The sequence below is a fragment of the Pseudopodoces humilis genome, chromosome 25 (genome assembly GCF_049639895.1).
Source record: "Pseudopodoces humilis isolate 2021_Gansu_Grassland_sample_001 chromosome 25, ASM4963989v1, whole genome shotgun sequence".
Lineage (NCBI taxonomy): Eukaryota > Metazoa > Chordata > Aves > Passeriformes > Paridae > Pseudopodoces > Pseudopodoces humilis.
Genome location: NC_142224.1, coordinates 3,623,085 through 3,649,295, shown reverse-complemented (window position 1 = coordinate 3,649,295; position 26,211 = coordinate 3,623,085). Strand labels below are relative to the sequence as shown.

General features: G+C 46.7%; 1 protein-coding gene across 7 annotated transcripts in view; it reads left to right on the top strand.

Moving 5' to 3' along the window:
• GRAMD1B (GRAM domain containing 1B) overlaps nucleotides 1-26,211 on the top strand; it is a 121,889-nt gene that overhangs the window by 21,567 nt on the left and 74,111 nt on the right. For 3 of the 7 annotated variants that reach the window (XM_014257317.2, XM_088066934.1, XM_088066932.1), the window contains exons 1-2: nucleotides 6,774-7,734; nucleotides 17,113-17,187. In XM_014257317.2, the coding sequence (XP_014112792.2) occupies nucleotides 7,223-7,734; nucleotides 17,113-17,187 (587 nt within the window). In that variant the 5' untranslated portion in view covers nucleotides 6,774-7,222. Of the gene's footprint in view, nucleotides 1-6,773; nucleotides 7,735-17,112; nucleotides 17,188-26,211 lie in introns of those variants that run through there. The other 4 variants (XM_088066933.1, XM_088066935.1, XM_005528469.3 and 1 more) reach the window with 4 other exon arrangements.

The window sequence follows — 26,211 nt, the reverse complement described above, 5'->3', positions numbered from 1 at the left end:
TCTCAATGTTATCTGCAAGGAAATTGGAGACAAAATGTGAAGTGGCTTTCCCTGAAGGACAAAGGAGTAAAATGCAGGAGCCCTGATATTCAGGCTCTCAGCAAGAGTATAACCAGACCTCATCTGCCTGGCTTTAAGGAAAAATAAAGCATTTTTTGGGGTAGTTCTCAGAATATTCACAGGGCAGGGCAGGTGGTGTGTGGTGCTCCCTCTGTGCTCAAACGAAACATCATTTCTGGGTACAAATCTTGGTGTATAAAGATAGGAATTGTGATTGTTTAATGGGATTTAAAACCCCAAACAGCTGGAGAAGCATCACCTGTTGGCTTCTGTTGCTATTTGTATGTTAAAAGGGAAGAAAAGGAGAAAACAAATGATTTTGGGTGCTGGATTGGTGGAGTTTGTAGCTCTGGGGATGCTTGGAATTGAATCCTGCTGGGCACTCAGTGACTCCCCAGAGCTCCTGACTCTGACTTTCACCAAGATTCTCTGCAGAGTTTGAGCTTATTTTCCCCAAGAGCCTCAGTGGGACATAAAAATGATAATTTTGGGGAAAAAAAAGCAGATTTCTGGTGACACAACCTGACAGCTCCACGCTGTTCCATTAAACAATGACCATTCTGTTAAACAATATCCTCAGCACCTGCTGGGATCTGGGTCACAGAGACATTCCCTTCCCCGAGATTTCTGTAGGACAAAGATGTGTTCTTCCTCTTGAAATTCCACAGAGGAAGATGATGCCACTCGTTTCAGGATTGTTTTTGTCTTCAACATAAGACAGAAAGCAGAAATACTCCAGAACACTCCACTTCCAACCATGCTGTGTGAAACCAGGACCCAGAGGTAGCAGTGATTTATTCTCTTTAGGCTCTGCTGTAGAGCACTGGGTTTCCTGGATCTAAATTTCCTGGATTTGGGTTTTCTGGAGCTGAATTTCCTGGATCTGGGCTTTCTGGATCTGAATTTCTTGGATTTGAATTTCCTGGAGCTGGGTTTTCTGGATTTGGGTTTCCTGGATCTGAATTTCCTGGATCTGAATTTCCTGGATCTGAATTTCCTGGATCTGGGTTTTCTGGATTTGAATTTCCTGGATCTGAATTTCCTGGATCTGGGTTTTCTGGATTTGAATTTCCTGGATCTGAATTTCCTGGATCTGGGTTTTCTGGATTTGAATTTCCTGGATCTGAATTTCCTGGTTCTCAATTTCCTGGATCTGAATTTCCTGGTTCTCAATTTCCTGGATCTGAATTTCCTGGATCAGCCAGGGCAGCAGCAGGGAAGGCACAGCCAGGAACGGGTTCCGGCCCTGTGCCAGACACGAATGTAAATTGGAGTCAGGCCATCCCGAAAGGACAATCCAGCATTGCTGAAGCACCTGGTGGGTTTTGTTCTGAGCTGAAACAAAGGCTCGGGTGGTGGCAGATCCTCACCACCGCTGTTTATGGGATGCAGGAATTGAAATTCCACTCCCTGCTGTGCTGGGCAGGACAAGCACTGGCTTCTCTTTGTACAAATAATTTGCTGCATCTCCCTGGAATGAGAAGTTATGGATATGGTGAGAGGCTCAGTCGCTGGCCTGGAGGGTGTTCTGTAACAAAACCTTCATTTTTAACTTGGGAAGTGTTTGTTTTGTCCAGGTGCTGAATGGAAGCAAACAGCCCAAGCTGGGTGCATCAAACCAGCCAGGGTTTGTGGAGCAGGGGAAATTTTACCTGGAGAGGGGAAATTCCTTGCTCAGAGCCTGTTTGTAGCCCCAGGCTTGTCCTCCTGTGCTTAAGGGTGTGCTGGGAGCTGTGATCCATCGAGTCACTGCTGTGCAGGGAGAGGAATCCCATGGAATTCCTTCACACACTGCACACCCAAACCCAGGCTCCAATGGAAATTCACTCTAATGAATCACCCATTGTCCTGTGATGGACTGAATTTAATTAATCCTTGATCCCCTCGTTAGATTTAGGAGGAGAAATGAGCTTCCCTTTCTGATGCTCGAGCAGAATCTCTGGATCAGTGTGAACAGGCAGTGCCAAATAGTTCCTTTCACTTCTGAAACGTAAAGAGAACTCAGACTGTCAAGCAGGTTCTGAAACCTGTGCCCTGCTGCTGTCTCCTGATGGATTATCACTGCCAAGCCATGACATTGATTTAATTTGTACTGTTTGCTATCTTTGGCTCCACTGTCCCCTTGAATTTGGAGAGAGAACAGCGCCTAAAGAAATTAACTGTGAAAGTTCTGCCCTAATGCTGAGAAAACGCTCCGTGTGCCCTGCTGCTGGAATCACATCTGACAGCTCCCGGAATTCTGGGGGGTGGCTGAAACATCTGGGGGCTGCTGCTGGGCATGAGGTCAGAACTGAAATGCCTGGTGAAGGTGGTGCTCTCTCAGCAGCAATTCGTGGTTTGGAGCCTTTAATGGCTGTTGCTGACATTTGAATTGTTTCTTGTGAAAGGCACAAATAGATATTAATCTCTGATTAATTCCTTCCATAAATACAGAGTTTCTATATAAAATAACCCCAGAGAAAACCCTTTTTCCCCATCTTTTCAAGTTTTGTTAAAATGGCCAGGGACCAGTGTGTGATAGAATAAATATTCCTCAAGTTCTGGCTCTCACAGCAGAGAAGGGACACAAATTGTTGCCCACAAGGTTGGGGATGGCAAGGCTGTGATCCCAGTAGGACCAGATCCCAATTTTTTGGGGTGGGGGATGCACTTGGCACTTGTGGGCTCTGGAACTACAGGGATGTGCACACCTGCTTTTAATTCAGAGGCCAAAACCCAGATAAATTCAAGTTCTACAGCAGAAAGAACTGATCTAATTTATCCAAAAGCTGATTTTCCCACCGAGTGGAGTTTGAATTAAAAATATTGCACCGAGGAGGGAAAAAGGGAGGTGAGGATGAGCCAGAGGAATGTGTGAACCTCTCTTTGTCCCAGACTGTGGCTGGTATTTCCAAAAAACAACACGTGCAGGGATCAGGTGTCACCCAGCCCAAACCAAACCAGGGACAGCAACTGCTGGCAGGGAGAGCGCTGAAATAAGAATTTACTCAACAGGCACTGCTTGCAGCAGGTTCTCATCTGTCAGATTGTAATAGAACTCATCTCATTTCATGTGCAAAGAGCAAAATGGGGCTGAAGGCGCTGTCTGAGATCCAGCTCCAGAGACAATGTGTGTTCTTGCAGAAGGATGTTAGAATGTGAAAGTAAATGTGGATAAATGTATTGAGTTTTCATTCAAAAATCACAAAATTACTCCAGATTTTTCACCAAAACATCCCCCAGCCACCAGCACCCTCGACACCATCAAAAAAAACCCCAAACAAAAACAAAAAGAAAAAAAACCACAAAAAAAACCCCAAAACAAAAAAACCAAACCAACCAACAAACAAAAAAAAAACTTTCCTGTATGTTTTTGAACTTAAAAAAAATCAGAGTTTTGGCTTAGCAGGGTCATGCCTGAGTTGCAGATTCCTCATGCAGAACCTGCCACTCTCAGCTGTGTGCACAGGAAGGGAAATAAGTTGAAAATGATGTTGAACTATGGGAAAAAAGGGAATTCTGCTTGAGTTCCTCCCAGGCTGTGAGTGCTCCAATCCCCCTGCCTGGCCTGGCAGAGCCTCTGCAGCCAGATGTGCATCTGAGTGACTTGGTTCAACTTCTGACAAAGCTGTAATGTATTTCCTGTGCTTAAAAATAACTGCTTTTAATTAATAAAACTGTTTTCTTACTCTCAGTGCCAGCTACTACTCTGTATTCATCCCCTATTTTGCTATCCCTTAAACCCACGGGAAAGCCCTTATGGAAAGGTTTGCCAAGGAGTCTGGGCTGCCATTAGTTCATGTTTTTCCTTCAGGGAAGGGATTTTAATTTTTTTATAGGATTTTTCCTTTCCTAATTGCTTCATTTGCAAGCCCTTTTCCGAGGGCACTGGAGCACCCAGAATATCTGAGGAGGAGAAAAGCTGTTGATCAACCCGAGGTTGTTGCTGGAATGAATCCGTCATTAGACGGATCATTAAACTGCAGGAATAGTCATTAACCCAGGCTCTGGAGGGGGTGCTGCTGTGGCTGGGACAGAAATAGTCCTTGCTCAGGCTGGAATCTCTCACTCTGGGTCAGGTGCTGGAGCTGGCTCTCATGGCACAGCTTCTCTCCTTTCCCAGAGCATCAGGCAGGTGCCCGGCATCCCTTCTCCAGGATAAAAATGTGCTGGAGTGCAGATGGGGGCTGGTTACTAATCCCTGGATGTTTGGAGTTAAAGGGGCACTCACTGTGCTGGTGCCTCCCCCCAGAGCAGAAGGAGTCCCTGGCTACAGAGAATTATTTCCTTTTTCACGTTTAAAGGAGGTGGGAAAAGGTCTTTCAGTGGGAATCGGGGTGAGAAACCAGCCTGGTGACAGCACCAGCTTTTCCTTGGGTAACAAAGTGGCCACCAAAGCTGCTCTGGCCCGTGGATGAGTCTCTTGTGGATTAATTAGATAATTTCTGTGGGCATTCCGAGGGTTTGCAATGCCCACTGTGCTAAAGGATGGTGCCAGAGTGCGAGCTCTGACCCTCATCTGTACTTGTGGCTGCAATTAAATGAGGCTCCTGTGCAGCTGATGAAAGATTCCACGGGAGCTCAAACTCACCAATGCATGGAATAAACCTTCATGATAACCCCCAAAGGGCTGCTCGTCCCTTCCCCAGGGCAGGGGGGTGCTTGGGTGAAGGTTCACGTTCTCCTGGTTAAAATTCAGGGGTGATGCTCTGGGGGTTTGACTCGCAGGTGCCCTGGGGAGAAGGTGAAATGTCATTTTTGGGATTATGAGGTAGGCAGGAGCGCTGCTGACCGTGTGGTGACAAGGTAGAAACCACAGCAGGATGTGGGAGAAAAGGGACATGCCCCCGAGGCAGAGAAGAGGCAAAGCCACCCAAGCTCCTTTTGAAATATTGACATTTTGTCTAAACTGCAGACTTTTGTTTTTTGGACTTAAAAAGAAAACAACATTTATTTTGAGTTTCTCTTTTGAAGTGGGTGTTTGTGGAAGGCATTCTGTTTGTGTGTGTGCACCTGGTGCATGGATACCGAGGTGACAGATCCTCCAGAAATCCATCTGAAGAGCTGTCAAGCTATTAACTTACAGAATGAGCAGAGCAAAAAGGACAGTGCAGAAATTAAATATAGCACTTGAGCTTTTAAACTGCTCTGTCATTTGATTGAAATGTTTCCTTCCCCCTTGTTCCTGCTGCTATAAATCTTCCTTTCCTGACACATTATCCCTGTCCTAGATGGAGTTTCTGATGTTCACAGTTCCTGTGAAGTTTATTTTCAAACAAAACCGAGGCAGTCCGTGCAAGAGTAACTATTTGGATTTGGGTTGACAAATATTTTCTAACTTGAAGCTAATATTTTTAAAGGTCCAGGCTGTTGAACAATGAAAACTAAAGCTGTGTCAGGTTGATTTAGAGATGTTTTTGTGTTTTTTGTTTGTTTTTTTTTTCTTTTTAAAGCACGCTCGAAATTCACACAGAGGAGTTTTAGTGCCTGTCTTAGAGGATTTTAATTTTATATCCCCTTTTTTCACATGAAAATAGGGCCTCATGCAGGATCAGCCAGGGAAATTCAGAGGGTACTGATGGAGAATCTGTCACAACACTTTCTCCTGATTTGATTTCATCACCAGAATTTTTCAGGCCGTGTCCTGTGGCTGCTGCTCCGAGTGTCTGACCCTCGCTGGGGCTCCCTTGGTGTGTGGATGCCTGAGAATTTTCCCTGCAGCGCTTTTGTCCCGTGTGAAACCTGTCCTGCACCTGTCCCTGTCCTCTGTGTCTCGGGGGTTCCTGCACCCCACACCCTCCATCCCCCACGGGCATTTTGGAAGCAGCATCGTCCCACGAGAACTCTTTTAAATCAGTTTTCACTCGTGTGAAACTGAGCTAAAAGCCCGACCAGTTCTGGGGCCACCTGCTGCTGCTGCTGCTGCTTTTCTGGCTGTTCCTCAATCCCCCTCCTCCCTTGGCTTCTCTGCGAGCAGTCAGTGGGGACAAATAAAATAAAAAAAATATTAAATGAGATGAAATTAAAGGAAATAAAATAAAAATGAAATAAAATAAAATGAAAATGAACTGAAATAAGATAGAAATGAAATGAAATAAATATAAAATAAAATAAAATAGAATAAAATAAAATAAAATAAAATAAAATAAAATAGAATAAAATAAAATAAAATAAAATAAAATAGAATAAAATAAAATAGAATAAAATAAAATAGAATAAAATAAAATAGAATAAAATAGAATAAAATAGAATAGAATAAAATAAAATAGAATAAAAATAAAAATAAAAATAAAATAAAATAATAAATAAAAATAAAATAAAATAAAAACAAAATAAAAATTAAATTAAAATAAAATAAAAATAAATTAAATAAAATAAAAATAAAAATAAAAATAAAAATAAAAATTATAAAATAAATTACATTAAAATAAAATAAAATAAAAATAAAAAAATAAGATAGAATAGAATAGAATAAAAAATAAAATAAAATAAAATAAAATAAAATAAAATAAAATAAAATAAAATAAAATAAACCCAAACAACAACAAAAAAAGAAATTATTGTGAAAGAAGGCTGAAAGTCCAAGTGCGCTCTCTGCCAGCCCTTCGGGGTGGACTGGCTGAGCAGGAAGGTGGGACAAAAGGGACAACCCCGCCCAGCTGGCTCCTCCGGGAGGCTCTTCCCCCTCCTTCCCCCCTTTGCAGCGGGAGGATTTGTGGCAGCAGCAGCAATATTCGGTAACCCGAGCGCTGGCTCCGGGGCTCGGGAGCTGCCCGTGTGTGTCTGAGCCGCCGCACAGACAGAACTGCTCCCGCTGCTCTTTTCCCTGATTTTTATGGAGCCTTGTTCCTCCCCTCCCTCTGTTTCTCTCTCTGCCCTCCCCACAGCTCACGCCGCTCCACTCCATGCTTGCCTCGCCTCCCGAGAAGAACCGCAGCCGAGTTTTCCTAGAGCAGCCCCGGCAGCTTTTCCTTTGCTGAGCCAGGAGAAGGCAAAGCGGGCAGGGCAGGGGAGCTGAAGCCCGGCCAAGCCTCGCTCCAGCCCCCGTGCCAGGGCTAAACCTGCTTGGAGAGAGGGCAGGGCAGGCGCTCGGTGGAGGGGAGAGAAGGAGAAAGGAAACTTGAAACTGGCTTCCCTTGTGGCGTGTCCGTGTCCCGGCCATCCCCTCCCCGCCGCTGGTTAAATGAGAGCACGTGAAGAACATGAGGTTTCCTGCCTGAGAGGGAGGGCACGGAGGGAGGAGGAAGGCGAGCCGTGGCTTTGCGGTGTGGTTTACACCGAGATCGGAGCTACAAGTGCCTGGGGGTGGGAGCAGGAGGAGAAAGGGCGTCTGATGCCAGCTGCCAACATGACAGAAACCCTGCAGCTCCCGGCGCTGCGGGTCCCCGAGCAGCAGGTGCTGGAGGGCGGCTGCGCCTGGTCCAGCTCGTCCACCCCGACCCTGCGCAGGAAGCGCTTCAAGATGAGGAGGATGAAGAACGTGCAGGAGCAGAGCCTGGAGGCCGGCAGGTACCAGGATTCTCCTTCCTCCAGCAAGGAATACCTGCAGCTCCCATCCATTGAGATCACCCCCTCCAGTGACGAGGACACCCCCTGGTCCAACTGCTCCACTCCCAGTGCCTCCCCACGCCGCAAGCGCTTCCTCCTTCGGAAGTGGCTGCGCGTCCGAGAGAAGAAGGAGTGCAGTGAGAGCAGGTAGGTTCTCCGGCCGCCCCCCTTCCCTGCTCCCAAGGTGATGCTGTCCAGAACAGGCTGGAAGGGTCTGTTGTTCCCCTGGATGTGCCTCTTCCTGGAGTTTGTCCTCGCCTTGTTGGCTGGAACGTGGTGGTGTTGGTTGGATGTGCTGGTGCCGGAGGAAAAAGGCCTGGGAATTCTCTGGGAACGGCAGGGCAAGGCTCTGTCCTTGGTTGTGGCCTTCCAGGTGACACCGAGCCAGTGGGTAAGAAGATTTAACTTCACTAAGGTGTCCTGAGGAGACCCCGAGAGAGAGGAGTGACCTCTCTGCTGGCACTACCTGTTTGGGAGCGATGCTGCCAAACCTCTGCCGCTGTTTTGTGGTGATGCTCACTCCTACCACTGGGACCTCCCTTAGTTTGGGACAGAGGACGAGAGAGAGAAACCAAGCAGCCCAGTGGGTCTGTGTGTCAAGGTGTCCGGGCTCAGCCCTTGGCAGCTTCCCAGACCTGAAAGTCGCAGAGTCCTTTGGCTGAAAAGGGCACAAGTCATTCCCAAAGACCTCCAAGAGCCTGTCAACGCAGGGAATTAATGCCCAGGCATTGTATTGTGTGGCCACACAGAGATAAATGCACCTTGTGTAACCCTCTGCAGTTCACCCCACATGCAGTGGGATTAACTCTTCCTTTGGCAGGGCACTGGAACAACCTGCCTTTCCTGAAGGCCCCAAACACACAAGACATGTCGAAGATTTCTCCAAGAAATGACTACTTTATAAATCCTTGGGCTGGCTTAGTGTGGGCCAAGTTTTCTTCCACTCTTTGCAGCTGATCTGGGGGGTTGTGTTTAAAGGATGTGATGCACTTCCAGAAAAAGAGAAACCTTTATCTTTTCTGCACCCACCAAACCACACTGACTCACTGCCTGCTGTGGTCCTTGAGTGTTTACAGGGCAGAGCTTTGAATATCCACTCTGATTATGTGATAATTTTTCTTGCATCAGGTCCCTTTAGCAAGGTCAGTCTGTCAGCTTATTAATTTTTAAAGAACTTTCATGAATGAATGCATGCCACTGAGGATCTGATAATCCCTCTGTCAGCAAGTTAACATGGAAAAACCTCTCTTGGTTTAGGAAATAGTTCTGATTTTCACGTAGCAGTGATGGTGCAAGTAGGGATTCAGGCACAGCACACAAAATGGGAAAGATAATGCATGAGGCACATGCTGAAGTGTCAGAATATTGAAATTATGGTCTGAAGTTCAGAGGATGAAGGATCCAATCCTTCAGCTGAAGGACTTAATTTGGATTTCTTGATGGTGAATGATTTTCAGGCAGGCCAAGGCACGTTTCTTTTGGTGTGAAGGCAGAAAAAAGAGCCAGGTTCCTTGAACACATGTTATTTACACGGCCACGCTGACAACTTCCTGCTTACTCATCTCCAGGGGATTTTTTGGTGATGTTTCCGAAACAGTGACTGGAAAAAGGGTGAAGTGGTGGATGGCTTGGGTGGCATTAACATACCAAAGCTGGCACCTCCTTCCTTCTCGTGCAGCAGGCTCCAGATCTTCCCTTTGTGCCAGGGGAAATGCGATGCTCTCAAATGGAATTTTTGCCTCCCTAGCCCGGGTTGGTGCTGAGCCTGTGGGCTGGCAGAGTGCAGAGATCATCCCTGGGCTCTCAGCAGAAAACAGGGAGAGGAACCTGTGGGGAGCTGGCCGTGGAAAAGGGTGATAAACCCTGAGGGGTTTTGTGGCTTTGATTTGAAAGAGACGTGGGGTAAACTTTGCTGTGCCCCGAGTGAAATTCACACAATTCACAGAATGACCAGGTTGGAAGAGACCTTCAAGATCATCGAGTCCAACCCATACCCTAACACCTCAACTAACTGTGGCACTGAGGGCCATGTAATGTAACTTTTTTTAGTCAAGAAGCTGTTTTCCTATAAAACAGATATCAGATATTTCCTATAAATCAGATATCAGAGAGATCACCTGCTCTGTGCTGCTGCTGCTGCTGTTGGGGACAGGTTTGTTTGAGGGCAGCAGGGACAGCTGTGCTGGAGGCTGCAGGGTTTTGTGCAGCAGAATTCCTTCATTCACCAGGCTTTCATTGCCTTCATTCATCCTGTCCAGGTGTCACAGGGATTCCCAGCGTGTGCTGGGGGTGCAGGTGTCCCATGATGAGTGCAGCTTCCCAAATTTCACCTGGTGGCAGGAGCAGCCATCAGGCTGTGGCTCCCGCTGGAGAAATCGGTGCAGTTTGCCCCCAACCACTCCATTTCTCTGGCTGAGTTGCCACCAAGCTGCTGGAATTTCGATTTTGGAGCCTTTTGGTAACTTTAATCCCCATTCCGTGGCCAGATACCTGTTTGATGGCAGGGTTTTCCCAGGAAAGCTGGAGGCTGGGGAAGAGCAGGCTGTGCTCCAGCTGAGCTGCTCCTTGCTGTGCTCACATGGCCCCAAGCAAGGGCTCTGTGACCATTAACATCCATCGAGCATCCAAGTGAATAAACAAACGCTTTCAGCGCTCCCAACGCTGTCTCTAATGCTCCAGGTCTGCTTTTCTCATCCGGAAACTCCAGCGTGCTGGTTAGTTTTTAACAGGCTGGATAACGGTGAGGTTTGTTTACCTGCTGGTTCTCTAAAAGCTGATACTGTTCTTTTCCTTCCATTAAACCCCAGGGATGGCTGAGAGAGCCTTTCCTGCCCCTGACGCTGCTTCGTTCAAGGTGAGAGAGCAGGGAGAGGCAATTCCAATTCCAATTCCAATTCCAATTCCAATTCCAGTTGGGGGTAGGACTGTCCCTGGAACGTGTCCTTGTTCAAGGAATGAGGATCCAAACCTCAAGGCTGCTGTGCAGATGATAAATGGGATGGGTTTTATGAGCTCCTCCTCTACCCCTCACCCATTTGCCAGCCAATTTATTGGCTTAATTTACCTTTATAAACTATCAACCCCGCACACAGGTGCACAAATTGATTTTATTTTTTTTATTAAGACACGATGATATTTCTTTCTTCAGGGGCATTTTGCTGTGCCTGCAGCCTGCATGCATTTATTGATGTGGGCATAAGGCACTTGATCAGCTTCAATTTATTATTTCCCTCTTCAAGCCACCCTTGCTTGTAATTTCAGGACCTGCACGTGGTTTTGGGGCAAGAAGTGCTGAGTAGATCATTCAGGCTTAAATTTAAGGACAGCTCTCCCTTTGGCCTAAGATCAGGACTGGTTAAGGATGCTCTTTGCACTGTTTGGTGCTTCAAAAGATGCAAAACTTGTGAATTTTGTGGCATCAGTGGGGAGCAGCTTGTGCAGCAGCTCCTGGCACTTCTGTGGATGAATTAACTCAGGTTGGATTTCTGCTGGAAAATCTGACACTCACTGTGGATTCATCCAAAAGGAAAGACTTGTCTAAGTCCTAAATTCCTCTAACACATTAAAAATGAGGTGCATTATGAGATGAATTCCATCCCAGCTCAGAAAAGTGTCTGTGCTGAGGAGCTGGAGGTTTCTTGAGCTGCCAGCTATGCAAATGTGGAGGTTTTTCAGATGAAATCCTGATAACTTATCTCTAAGTGTGGAACAAATGAGGGGAGACTCCAGCACTGCTCAGCACTGGGCTCTGAGGCTGCTTCCCTTCACGTTCTGAGGTAAAAATTCTCCTTTTTTCCTTAAAAAAACTTTCTTGATCCCTCTAGTGATATAAATCAGTTAATAGTGAATCGCTGATTTGTTGGAACTTGAACTAAAATTATTATTTACAAATTGGTGGCTTAGATATTTTGAGTTGGCTTATAAAGTTAAACAAGCCTTTAATTTCAAGTAGCCCATAATGCTTTTGCTTTCCTTAATTAAATTGAAATTCACCCTGAGCATTTCTGGGAGTAAATTAATGGTCATTCCCCTTTTTCTGACTTTGACATGTGTGAAAAACATTGTGGTATTTTCTAGAGGAAAAAACCTGAGTGATGTGATTGTTTTTTGTTCCCCCCTAAGAAACTGCTGACTGTGAAAAGTAAAAAAAAACCCAAAAAAGCCACAAGATTAAGGTTATAGAGCCTCTTCCATTATGGAAAAGTGATCCAAGTGGTTAGGAATATCATGGAGGTGTTTACTGGTGAGGAGGGAGCTGCTCCAGCCCTGTGCTGGGGAGTCTGGGGAGCCCTGGTGGGGTTTTAGAGCAGAATGAGCTGCTCTAAATTTTGCAGTTCTCAGTTCTTCAGTTTTTGCTGAACTTCCACTTCCCAGCTGTGGCTCAGGGGGGAGGAAATGGGGCTGCTCCTCTCCGACCAGCACTGCAAGAATTGGGAAGTGGGTGTGTACCAGGCTTGTTATTTCTGCTAAAATTCCTGTTAAAACCTCATTTGTGTGAAGAACCGATGGCTCCACTGGGGTTTCATCATGGGACAGGCAAATGTGGTTTTTCCCCCCCATTTTTGCTGGTAGCTGGAGGTGGTTAATTGAGGATTTTGGGAAGACAAATGTCACATCGGGGAAGCTGTTGGTGTCTGAGGGAAGCAGCTGCTCTTCTCTGCTTTTGGTGGCTTTGGAAAACCCAAGAGCACAAAATTTCCTCTCTGTGGTGTCTCTTCTAATCTGAAATTTGAAAACACACAAACGATGGCTTGGTAGCAACTCAGTATTAATGTAACTTTTTCCTTTTTTGAACCTGCAGGTTCAGATGAGGCCTAAAGTGCTCCCAAAAAAGTGGTTTTGGTTTTTTTTTCTTTTTCAGCTTCTGCATTCCTGTCTCCTGGGAGCGCTGATGTGCTGTTTGCTGTGACTGCAGATTTTTTTTTTTTTTTGCTGTTTGTTTCTGGTAGTCTGTGCCAAGTAACTGTGAATTCCACCGGTCCCGGTATTTTATTTGATTTATTTATTTATTTATTTTGGCTGAATCTCACTGCCTTTGTGCAGTAGTTTGTGGTTTTCTTTTGAAATATTTGCCTTCCAGTATTTGTGTGGTTTAGGGCAACCAGTCACCCAAGAGTATCAAAACTGAGTGATTTACAAACAGCCTGGGACTGCAATGCTGTTGATCTTATCTGGTCAGCAAATATTTGCCATTGGGCCATCTGAGATCCGTGCAGATGGAATTTAATTCATTCCCATGTTCCTTATCTCAGTGGTTTTCCACAGGTTTCTGCTTCCAGGCCAAGGCTCTGCTGCTGGCTGGTAAATAAGATGTTGGTGAAAGGGCTTGTCTGGGCAGCAGGGGAGGTTGGTGTTGGTGTTTTCTTTGTGAAGTGAGTGAGGTGAGAGGAGAGGACTTGGCCATGCTGCCCCTTTTAACCCTTTGCAGCGAGGAGAGGTGATGGTTTCTCTGCAGGTTCACACCCAGCTGAGTGAGACACCCCTGGTGGGGCTCAGGTGACATTTACAGCTGTGCCTCCTCTTTTTTTCGTCTTTTCTAAAGGGTTTAGGCTGCAAACACGGCTTTACACCCTCCCCATCCGTGGGAGGTTTGGAGCAGGAGGTGCCTGCTTGGTTCTCAGGAATCTCTTGGAGACCTGAGAGATCTTCCAGGACCTGAAGGGGCTTACAGGGATGGGGAGGGAGATTTCACAAGGACAGGGGGTGATAGGACAAGGGGGAATGGCCTTAAACTGAAGGAGGGCAGGTTCAGAGATGGGATTTGGGGGAGGAATTGTTCCCTGTGAGGGTGGGGAGGCCCCAGGGAAGCTGTGGCTGCCCTTGGGGTGGCAGAAGCAAAGCCCCCCTGAGTGTTTTCCCACAGGGGGCTTTAGGAGCTTCTCAAAGACAATTTTATCCTTCAATTCCCCACTTTCAGAATGCAGCCCCGTGTTTCCCACGGAACAGCAGGAATGTCCCTCCCATCCCTGCTGCCTCATTTTGCCTGGAAAATCCCATCCCTGTGCCCCAAAGCCACAGTGGAGCAGGGACTGAGCCGCGACTAACGCCAGGGAGCTGTTGGTGCGGGAGGAAAACGAGGATGGAGGGACACAAAGGGCAAATCCCTGAGCCCAGTTCCAGGGATACCAGTCCAGGAGGGCTGTCCTTGGCAGCTCTGAGCCTTTCAGCCCTAAAATTCAAAGCCAAAGCACCTTCAGAGCCGGATTCCCAGAGAAGCTGCAGGTTCCCAGGCTTGGAGGACACGAGGAAAGTCCCAGAATGGTTTGGGTTGGGAAGGAGCTTAAAGCAGAATCTTCAAAGATTTAATGGTTAAAAGGCCTGGTTAATCTGTGTTGAGGATTTTTCTTCATTTTCTAAAGTAGTAACTAATGAGTTTGCATGAGAATTAAGGGAAAAAACACAGGGCACAAACCTTAAAGTATTTTTATTGTCTCAGAAATTGTAGGAACAAAAAGGGCACCCTGGGCTCGTGCACCTGAAGATTTAAATCTTGTCCAAATTCAGGTTTATCACTGCTGAGCTTTGGAATGAGACAAGCTTGTTTTGCTGATTCCCTGAAAGTTTTATCCAGCTTTTGACCTTCCCTGTGGATACAAAATTCTGTCTGAATATTTCTTTCCCTGTTATTCCTCAGTACAAATCCCACCTTTCTTTATCTCCTTTCACTACCCCATCTTTTAAATTGTCATTATACTGTTCCAAAGGAACACTTAATAGCAGGTTATCGTCAAATGGACTGAAAAACATCATAAAACTCCGCATTTCTACCACTCTGAGCATTTTAGCTAATTTAACAGTTTCATTGCCTAATAACCAGAAGGTTGAAATAATTTTATGTTGTGTGAAAAGCACCCAAATTTGTATGGAAATCACTTTTCTGGTGAACAGCTCCTGCTGAGGGGCCAGGTGGGTTAAAAGTGATTTTTCTCTGAGAGTTTAATTGCTCACAAGCTCGAGCTGAGGTTGTATTTCAATGAGCTGCAATACCTGGGTTCTGTTAAATTTTAAACCTTCATTTGGAATGTGAACTTTATTGGGTGGATGAGCAGGAAGAGGTCTAAGGTTCATTTTAGCTGTCCCAAAGGGAGGTTTCATATGTTGTTCCCAGCATTGCTGGGCTGGGATAGACTGGGAATTCTCCTTGGGTAAGTTTGGTTCCATCTGCTCCATCTGAAGTGAAATGGGAAGGTTTGGTGGGAGGGTTTCCTATACAGAAACAAGAAATTAGAGAAATAATCCCTGCAATGCTTTCTCTGATCAAAAGGGGGAATTCCTTTGGCAGAGGAAGGTAAATGTGGTTCCCTGGGCCATAATGAAGCTCAGAAGTGCAAGAAAAAGATTTATTTGCTTTTAGGAATGTATTGTTCTTACCCAGCTGTGGATTTCCAGCTTGGAGCCAATTCAGAATTCCTCCCTTACTGCGGGAGTTCTGTGGTTTCCCATGCCCAGCCTCAGAGGCTGATTTCTATATTGGTTTTGCAAGGATTTTCATAATTACTGATCACTAATTACCTTTCCTGAAAGCTTCAGCCTGCTCTCCTCTCTCTGCTGACAGTAACAGCGTTCTGTCTCTTGCTCTGGGGAAGCAGGAACAGTGGGCAGTGCCAGGTGATGGCTCCCAAATTCCAAATGTGTCCCCAAGGCAGGTGCTGTGCTCTCAGAAAGGTCATCTTCAATAAGGTGGAGCCCTTGAATGAAATTAAGATTCACTGACTTTTTATTCTTTGCAGAAAACTGCAAGTTCTTAGGCAAAAATTCTCCCCAGAAGGGAGAAAAGACATCCCTTTATTTGTTTTAATTATCAAATACACTTGATGGAAATGTGCTATTTGCAGCTTCGGTGCTGTTTCCCCCAAAATAAACTGGATAAAAATTACTCTTTAGAATGAAAAGATGTAATTTGGTGGAGGTTTTTTTTTTTTTTTAACCCCACATTTGCCTTTCTGTGGCTCTGCACAGCGTGGTGTGCAGCTCTGTGTCCAGTGCAGCAGAGCTGGGACTGCAAGCAGGTGACACAAACTTAAACTCGTTTGATTTAACGATTTAGATCCTGCCCACAGAGAGATTTACCCTGCTCTGAGTTCCCAGACAGGTTTGTGGTTTCAGAGGCAGTGGTACCCAGCAGAGCAGATGAAATCTCACCCAGGAACCCCTGCAGCCTTACCTGGAGGCAGAATCAGCTCTCCCCGTGCTCAGGAGAGCTCCTGCAAGGCAGTGAAGCTGCAGCAGGAATCCTGAGGAGCCCCTGGAGCTGCCAGAGGGGGATTGAGGCGAGCTGCACAGGATAAATGTGCAGGAAATACAATTATCCCCCCACAAAACACCCATTTCAGGGGGGACACTGACATCTTGTGGGCTCAGCTTGCAAGTCTCACCACAAGTTCAGTGCTGGCCACGTCAAAAGTTTTTACTGCTCTTTTCTACTTCTGCCTGGGGCTGGGGTGGGTATGAACACCCGGCAGCTTGGTGCTGGAATGTTTGGCTGTTAAGAGATTGTGAGATGCTATCCAGGTGATGTGCAAGGTCACTTTTATATTTCAGAAAGTTCTCGTGAAAGTGTCACAAAGAGAGACTCCAAAGCCTCGTGCTGGTTGTGAATCAGATGTAAACTTAATGCCTCCTGTTGCTTCCTCTTTTCAGCCCCGAACATGGAGCGTGAACCTTGTGTTTTCCTCCATCTAGGCTTGAGCTGAGTGCTCCAGAGGTCACAGAGATCTGTTTTCTGTAATCTGAAATTTACAGCTGAGTGTCCCAAAGGAGGTCAAACATCCCTGTCTGTGTTTCTTTTTTTTATATCTGTATTTAAGCTGAGTGTTCCAGAGGTCACAGAGATGTTTTCCTCCATCTGGATTTAAACTGAGTGTTCCAGAGGCCACAAAGATCTGTATTTTGTAATCTGGATTTAAAGATGGGTGTTTCACAGGACTTCCCCAGCTCTGTCTGTGTTTTCTGTGACCTGGATTTAAGCTGAGTGTTCTAGAGGAGGTAAAACAAATCTGTTTTCCTCAATCTGGATTTAAGATGAGTGTTCCAGAGGAGATTCCCCAGCTCTGTCTGTGTTTTCCTGCACCTGGATTTGAAGCTGAGTGTTCCAGAGGAGGTCAAACATCTCTGTCTATGTTTTCCTCAATCTGGATTTAAGATGAGTGTTCCAGAGGTCACAAAGATCTGTTTTCTATAATCTGGATTTAATCTGAGTGTTCCAGAGGAGATTCCCCAGCTCTGTCTGTGTTTTCCTCGATCTGGATTTAAGCTGAGTGTTCCAGAGGAGGTCAAACATCTCTGTCTATGTTTTCCTCAATCTGGATTTAAATTGAGTGTTCCAGAGGAGGTTTCCCAGCCCTGTGTTTTCCTCAATCTGGATTTGAGTGTTCCAGAGGAGGTTCCCAGCCTTGTCTGTGTTTTCCTCAATCTGGATTTAATCTGACTGTTCCAGAGGAGGTTCCCAGCCCTGTCTGTGTTTCCCAGGTTTAGGCAGAGTGTTCCCAGGAGTTCTCCAGCTCTAACTGTGCCTGTCTCTTGCAGCAGCCAGCAGAGCAGCCAGCAGAGCAGCCACGACGATGACTCCGCGCGGTTCCTGAGCCCCTCGCGCGAGGACAGGTGAGTCTGAGCCCTGTCAAACCACACCTGCTGAGCTGCTCCAGCTCCTCACTTACTTCCCTTGTGTTTCTCAGAGCTGTTTAACAAAAAATGTGATTTAAATGGGTCTCAGCAATTTAAAAAGCTGCGTTTTTCATCACCTTGAAGGTGGGACAATGCATCCAGCCCCTGAAATAGCCAGAATTTTCTTTTGAGGCTCATTCCCCAAACTCCAGCTGCTGTAGCAGCATCATCAGACCTGCTGTGTGTTGGTAATTATCACCTCTGATCCTTAAATATGCACAAATGGAATTTCCTAGGTGGATCCTGTCCTCAGCAAAGACACCTCTGAGCCTGGTTGTTTTATTCACTTTCGATGTGTTCCGGCAGTCCTGAGCTCTGGAACTTGTGTGCAGCACCTGGGTGCTGTGAAGTTCCCGAAGAAACTTTAATTTGGGTTGATTAATGACCATTTCAAACTGCAGCATTGGCACAAAAGCTGTTGAAAACCGATTTTTGTCGTTTATTTTTGTGCATGATTTATGAATGTTGCTCTGCTCAGAGCCACGTGATGAGGAGCTTTGCTGCATCTCGTAGTTCAACTTTTGAGCCTGAATTTGCCGAGTTTTTCTTGAGCTGTGAGCCCTGAGTTATCACTGATTTATTTTCCTTGCACTTCTCAGAGCCATCTAAGAAGAAATGTGATTTACATTGGGTTTAGCTATGTTTAAAAAGCTGCTTTTTTCATCAGCTTGAAAGTGGGAAAAATGCCCCTGGAATAGCAGGAATTGACTCACTTGAGAGTGACCCTAAGGAGCCACTTAATATCCCACGAGGGTTTTTGTTTCAGAAGCAGGGAGGTGTAACTCACTTTTCATCCATATTTCACTCCAGTTATCCATCTCCCCATGGCTGTGGAGCTGGACTAATTAACAAAACATCCCTAATTGACTGGCAGGTGTTTGAAGCCAGGAAATAGAGAGTGGGACAGCGAAGTGGGGGCATCACCTCTGAGGTGCTGTTATTCCATTTCAGCTGGAATTCCACAGGTTAAACAGGGGTAGGATTTGTTAATAAATGTCTGGGTGGAGCAGAAGGGAATCATTTAGCAGTGCTGCCTGTTTCAGATGGATTTTAAAGGGAGCATTTAGGTTGGTGCTGAATGTTCCTGGAGCAGATTTCAGCTGCACAGGCAGATCTCAAAACTATTTATGCAAAGCCAGAGTAACTGACCTCTTACATTTAGCAACGTTCCTGCTGCCTAAATTTAATTACTGTTAAATTCTCTTTTCATGGATCCTAAAATTCTCCATTTGAGGGATAGTAAATTACCTTTTCTGCTGGTTTTTTTTTGTCTCATTTGCTGATGTAATTCCCTCAGCCTCCACTGGCTTCCTTTGGATATTGGTGGTTTGTGCTCATAAAACTTCACCAAAAAATAACTCAAACACACCTTTTAGTGTAAGCTGGACAGGAATTAGTGAGAAGAGCTTGCTGTCTGCTATGATAAATAGCACAGATGAAAGTTGTTTCTGAGGCATCTTGAACCTTTTATACCCCCTCCAGCAACTGAATGAGGATTTATTTTTGCTGCTTTTAGGTGTTTTGTTCTTTTTTTTTTTTGACCAGTAACAAAGAGTCCTCCGTTTTCATTTGAAGATTTGAATCTCTGAGCTTCAAATCTTTGATTTGAATTTGATTTGATTGCGATTTGAAGCTCTGAGCTTCCGTTTTGAAGGATTCCAAGGCAGTTCTGGTCGCTTAGCCATTGACCATTGTACATCAGCTCTTAGAAAAACCCCTAAAAACCCCAGAGCCATGCAGGATTTTATCAGAGCTGTGGGATGGGAGCAGAAGGAGGGCAGGGAGCCGTGTGCTGTGCCCTGGGAAGGTGCACCTTGCCTTGGCACGCTGCCCTGGCATCCCCGAGGAGGGCAGGAGCAGAAGGAGATGCTTAGAGCAGGGAACGAGCTGCACCCGCCTCAGGACAGCTGGGAAAGTGCTGAAAGAGGCTGCCCCAGCCAAAAACAAAGGGCTGCTGAGCTGCTGAGTTGATTCTGAGATGAAAAAAAATGAAGAGCACACAGCTGAGGATGGCTGGAACACTCCCAGCCAGGATCTTCACCAAAGGCGCTGCTGGTGGAGTTCCCTTCTCAGCGAGGGATTTCCAAGGGCTCCTGGATCTTTGAGGAGAAGCCTGAACATTTTGCCCTGCTCTGGGTGCATCTGGGGCTCTCTGGCAGTCTTTTCTCCAGAGGTGTGAGTGCTGCTGCTGGCTGGAGGCTTGGGAAGCGCTGCCATGGTCCAGAAGCCCTACCCTGGCACGGCATCGTGTGGCAGCGTGGCCAGGCAGGTCTGCCACCCCTGTGTCTCCTCCCTGAGGAAAAAGCTTTCCCTCTGCAAATCCCTGTAAGTTATCCTGGCTCTGCCGTGCCTGGCTTGTGCTGAGGGGGAGCCACGCTTCATCTCGGGGTAACAGCGTCCTGTACCGGGGTTTTTAGGAGGAAGGATTTAGTGGAATGTGCTGGAAAGAGGTTTTGTGTGAGTTTAGGGCTCGGTTCTTTGCTTGCTGGTTGCCTGGGTGAGTCACTTCATTTATGAAATCAGGAGAATTCCTTTTTTACCTCACAGGAAAACAGAGGTGGTGAATTAAGTGTGAGTTGCTCAGATGCTGAAACATCGCTTCTGTGTAAGCACAGACTCAGGCAGAGGTGAACTAGAGGCTCCAAATAATTGTGCCTGACTTAAAATAATTCCAGGGGTGGGATGTAGTCACAGATTTGGATGAGATTTGTGCACAGAGAGACCCCACAGTCACTGAGAGGAGACAAAGCCATGCATGAATTACCTTGAATTTTCACCAAATTAACCCCAAATTCATGAGCCTGTCCCTGCTTGGTCCCAGGACTTGTTCTTTGTCACGGCACCGAGGCACCCGTCAGGTTCAAGGGTGCAAAGTGTGTTTCAATTAAAAGTTGAGCTAATGAAGCAGAGATAAAATCAGTCCTTAGACTCAGCCTAAGGAGGAGACAAACTTGAAGAGAGGAGAGCATGGAAAGCAAGGCTGGAAATGGAGGAGAGGGAAGTGAGTGGCAGTTTACAAGAGATAATAAAAAAACTATTTACACAAAAAAATCAAATAAATCAGAATTATTTACATTTACAGGGCTGTAAATCCAAATTATTTACATAGAGATCATATCTAATGGAGGAAATGGGGAAGCACAGTTAAATTCAAGATCTCTGATATCTCCTGCATCTCATTTTAGTTCCTTAATCTGTGCAGCTCCTAATTCTGCAGTTCCAGGGCTTCAGGGCTTGCTGTTGCTCTGAGCAATCCAATAAAAATTTCTCAAATAATGGATCAAAATTCAGAAGACAGCTTTCAAGGGAACTGGGGAAAAGCTCGCAACAGAGACAAGTTGAAGAAGTTCTGTTGGCTGCTTGAATTTCCCCAGGAAGTTGTGGGAAGAGCAGAAAAGAGGTCAAAGTTTGAAAATGGATAAATGAAGCCTCATAAATATGACATCCATATTATTTATGTTTTTAGGGCTTGTTTATTCTGCATCTTTCTCCCTCTGTCTTTTTCCCTTTGGCACAACATTCTGAGCCCCTTTTCCTGCAAAGATCCTTGGTAGGGAGAGTCCTGATCCAAATCCCTGAGAAGCTTTTGTCCCTCCCAGATGGATCATCTTCAGGGGGTTTTAAAAGTGTTCTGGACAGGACTTGGAGGCTGCTGAGCTCTCACAGGGTCCCTGATCAGAACCTTGATGCTTTTGCAATAACTTGGAAGTGACTTTGGGTTTGGATCCAAACTCTGAGTCAGTTTGAACTAAATATTAAATAGGAGTTTAACCAGGATGAAACAAGTTGGGTTTTTTGGTAAGAAAGATGGTTAATATTTAGATTATGTCCCTTTTTTGCCCCTCTCACCTCTGGCTGACAAGAGCAGCTTAAGCTCAGCTCTGTTCCCTTGGCTTGAGTCAGTGAAAGGGAACACCTCGTGCTCCCTGTCCCTCACATGCCATCACTGTTGGGTTTTGGGTTTTTTGGTGGAAGTTCTGTCTCTGCTGGGCTGGTTTAGCCACGATGAACTCATCCTGTCACTGTCACTGTCCCCTGTCACTGGGTGCAGGGGAGGCCTGGCAGACCTCACTGGGCTGTGTCACTCACTCCAAATGCTCAGGAACACGAGGAGGAGGTGCAGAGGTGCTTTAATATCCCTCTTTTTCCTTCTCTGAGACACTGGGCAGGCTCCTTACCCTCCCCTCCTGTTCCCAAGAGCAGAAGTTTGTTGTGTAACCACTTTCTGGAAGTAGTGGTCACCCCATCACCTCTGGGTCCCGGGAATGCTGGGATTCTCGGAATACTGTGGTGGGGAAGTGGCAAAGAAGAGGTTGGGATGATTTCTGGGGCCTGTAACTTGTTGTCAGTGACCCAAAGGTATTTCCTGTGCTCCCTGAGTCTCCAGGTGTGACTCTGCTTGGCAGAGCCCAGGTGTTGCTCACAGCAGAGCCCTGCCGCGAGGCAGTGCCCCTGGTACAGGATTACCCATTTTAGCTCTGTTCCCCTGCTCCCATGCCCTGCTCAGGGAGGGTTTCCCAAGCTCTGAGGTGCCAGCTGGCTGTGGAGAGCAGGGCTGCTGGCTGAGGGGATTAATTCAGATTTGTTCTGCCCGCTCCTCCTTCCGTCCGGTACGCAGCGGAGAGAAGGAGCCCATTCTGAGAGGGGATGTGTGGCCCCTCAGCCTGTCTGAGGCTCTCTGAGATTGTCTGAAAATGGTCCAATTGTTGGCCAATCAAGGGCAAGACCAGGAAAGAGAGACAAGGCCATTGTGGGCTCCTGCTGCAGCACTGAAACTTCAGTTCTGCTATAAAATAACCATAGAGGGTCTCACGGAAATTAACCGGTTCCATCCCCTCCCAGCCAGAGCTGGGGGTTTCAGATGCACAGAAGGGAGGGTTCACTGGGCAGCCTGATGTTAATTCTGCTTGTGTGGCCAGGTTTCTGCAGGGAGTGGCTGTTTTGGGCTTTAAATCTCCAGGTCAGACTTGCCCACCTCATCTCACGGGGTTGCCTTTTTAAGCTGGGATGCATTTAAGAGTTTATAACTGTCCTCCCAATCCTACTGCATGTGCCAGAAAACCCAAAGGATTTGGGAATTTCAGCTGTGCTAGTCATGATAACAGAATGAATGGGTGCTGGAAATGAGCACAGGGTTCCCTGAGAAAGAGCAGAGTGTGGGCAACACCTCTTTGTCTGCCTGTCACAGAAACCCACCTTCCTTCGTGCTGGGAACATTTCAGCTGGGCTGGCATCAGAAAGATGTGAGTCATGCCTTGAGTGTGCTCCTGCTGCAAAAATAAAAAGCCCTGGGAGTGATTTTTCCCTTGAGTGCAGTGACACAAAGGTGGTGTCCAAGTGAAATGGGGTGGGATGGGGTGCAGCTCTTCAGGAACTCTTTTTTTTTTTTTTCCTGACGTCCTTTCCTTGTGAATCATTGCAAATCCGGTTTGCTGTCTTGGCAAAAATATTTTGTTAACGCTGCTTGCGTGTAGAATTTCCTGGGGGATGTTCTGGGACCTGGTGTGCTGCTTTAGGGGAAGTAAAAAGTGATTTTAGTAGCACAGAGCTCCATCTGTGGGTTTAAACAATAGAGAAGACAAATAATATGTGAGGATGCACATAATAGAACGTGTCCCTTAGCTTATTTGCAGACAAAATCCAGCTTAAAAGGGGAGTTTCCCATTTCAGAAGTTTTCCTGGGAGGTGGAAATGGGCATCCACTTAATAAAACTCTAAAATGTGATGTCCCACATCCCAGCTGGACCACAGAGTGTCTCTTCTTGTGCTGAAGAGTCGAGTTAGCAGATGGAGCTGCTGCTGGTGGTGCCTGTGAGGAGTAAATGTCGTCTTTTCCCACCCTTTTTACGAAGATTTTTAACTCAAAGCAGTGGGGTGAAAAGGGTGCCTGAAGGTAGGAGGCCCTTGTGCTGTCACAGCTTTAATTTGCTTCTGCTCTTAATAAAATCTCAAAGATTTCAAGCTTCACCTGATGTTAGGGATGAGATGGGGCAAAATCTCTGAATTTACAGTGACCTGTTTGATGTGCAGAGGAAGGATAAAAGCGCAGGTGAGGAGAAATAGTGCAGGGATAAGTGGGATAAAAGCCACTTGTGGAGCCAGTGAATGGGAGGGCAGAAACAGAAGGTTTATCTTTTAGGGCATATTTTGTTCTCCCCCTTCAACTTTTGGAGAATCTGGGCCCACAATAAACTGGAATTTGGCTGGTCACAGCCCTGGCTGAGGGAGGCTGAAGGCACAGGGGGATGCTGATCCTCCTGCCTAATCAGCTGGAGGAGAAATTGCTCTTGAGCCACCCTGGTGCTGCCTCAGCTTCCCCTGGGACTCGTGCAGGTTGTGAGTGGTGGAAAAGGATCTGGGAATCGCTTCCTTCAGCTGGAATGCTCCTGTCCTTACAGAGACCTTTGGATGTTACAGCCATCAGCTGTTTCTGAAATGCAGCTGCTCACTGCAGGGCATTTCTTCTTAATTCTCTGGAGGAACAGAAAATTTCCACTGGTCTGAACTGGGAATTGGAGGTGTTTTGCACTGGTTTGGTGAAGGATCCTCTTGTGCTATAGAGATTGCTGTCAGTGTGAATCCCTGAAGAAATCAGCTCTCTCCTGACTTTGCAGTCAGCACACACACGCTTCATCATGGCCTGTTCCATGCTTTTAGTGCTGTATATCTTTGGAATGTGAAAAGATCTGCAATGGTTACCTTGGGAAATACGTGCATCTTCACATCTCGTAGTCAGCTGTCAAAAAGGAGAGGTACCAGCCATTCAAAAGGAGCTTGGAACATCCTTTTATGGATTTTACCTCTGCAAGGCATCCCCTGGCTTCCTTCTACTCTTTTCACCAGGTGTTTTCTCCTCTGTTTCAGGAGATTTGGGAAAAGCTGTGGGCAGTCTGGTTGGTAAGTTCTGCCCTGGAGAGTTTCACTCCAGTAATCACGGCCCTCCAACTCTGTTTCCACAGAGAATTCATGCTCTCAGCTTTCTGCATCTCAGCCACAGCATCAGTGCATCTGGCCAAAGGCTTCAAGGCAGCTGCTCCTTTAAAATGGAATTGCCTGTGATGGGAGAAATCTGAGAGCAGAGCAGAGCCCGGTGCCTCTTGCGCAGCTCCGGCTCGCTCGGCACAGCTCTGCCCTCTCATCAGCCTCGTCAGCGCTGCTTCCTCTGGGGCCAGCCTGCAGTGGCCACAACAGCCCCAAAAGCCATCCCAGGTTTTTGGCATCCCAGGGCTGCCTCCATGGCAGCTCTGCATCCTTCCACGCTGGATTCTGAGGTCACGGCTCTGTGCTGCTTTTCCCCCTGCCCCACTGTGCGTGTGTAACCCAGCTGGGATTTTATCCTCTTTGAGTCCAGCGGTGTTTCCTCCCCTGCTGCTGAAGGGACGCTCCCTCAGGTTGCTGGGAGCTGGCCTGGGACAGACTCCCCCCTTCCTGCCGATGACTGTAACCGTGTGAGTGCTCGCTGACCTCTGCCTTTCTTCTTCTGCTTGTCTGCCTCCCCCTCCATCCCTCCCTGGCCTGGGCAGAGCATTTCTTGTGCATTCTGGTGCTGGCGTGTGTGGAACAAGGTCAGGCACTGGGATGGAACCAGCCAAGCTCTGCCCTTGAGCCCCTCTGCTTTTTTTCCCCTCTTCTCCTCCAACTTTAACCTGATACTTTTCCTTCAGCTTTCCCTGCTGCCTGCTTTTCTTTGTCTTGGTGAGCCCTGCCCCAAACCTTTGGCTGCTGAACCCTTTCCTGCTGTTTTGATGCCAGGCCATGGGAATATGGGCCAGTTTGGGGGTCAAAGCTTCCAGCACTGTAAGATTTCATTATTTCTTTACTCTGGAAAAGGATCTTTGACTTTATGTGAGTTTGGGCTTTGCGCAGCACCTGCCACCCATCAGCGCCCTGAGAAACCAGGGTTGGTGCTGGGGTCCCCGAGGGACTGTGGCTCTGTGGAGCGTGACACTGTGGGGAAGGGGAATCCTCTGCTGCTCTCTGCAGCCTCGAGTTGTGTTCTTCAGCTGCTTTTTTCTGTCTCAGGTTTCAGAAATGAAGGATTCAGGATCTTTCTCCTCCTCTGCAGTCATCCCTCTAGTGGCTTTTACTCCTAAAGCCAAAAAAATATCGTGGTGTGTGTTCTTCACCACTTTATCTAAAACTGGAGGTTATTTTTTTTATAGGATCTTGCATGAGATACCCCACAGGTCCAGATGGGAACAGAAGGTTTGGTTTCCCCAGTGTCTCCATGGATGATCCCTCAGGCAGTGCCAGGGACTCCAGGCTGTTGGACTGCATATAAAGATTTCGCTTCATGGACTGGAAAGACTTCAGTTCCAACAGGTCTAAAGGCTTTAGGCATTTAGAAGCACTCTGATTTGGGGAGTCTGTGTGCTCAGCATTATGCTGAGTGAAAATCTTGGACTGTTCAGGTGTTGGGCTGCTGTGTGATGGGAATTATTTCAGGCCATGAGGTAATTCAGAATCTCCTTGTTTCTAATATTTCTGCCCAAGGTAGTGACGTCTTGCTGCCTTCTCACAGTGGCTGCAGGTTCTTGGCAATGAAGAAATTAGGAAACCACTTTCCTTTGGATGCAGCAGCAATTGAGAAGGAGGATTTCTCTCTGAGGCATGCCATGAGTCACGGTGCTCTCTGTTACCCAGCTTTGCAGAGTGACTGAGCCTTTCCAGGCTGGGAGAGGTTATTGCACCACCTCAGGCAAAGGGAAAGCTGAGTTCAAACAGGCAGGACAATGAGGGGAGGGAAAGAGCCACAAGGCAGTGTGAGAGCAGCATTTTTTTATTCTGATATTGCTCAAGAAGGCAGCGGTTACGATCTGAATCATCCCACTTTCTCTGCCTTCCTGGTGCTGCCCCTCATCCTCCCCACACAAATATTCTTCCTGTTCCCAAGTCTCTCTGGGGAATTATTTTTCTCCTTTTGATGGAGGGGTGTTTTTCTCCAGTCTCTAATTCCAAGTA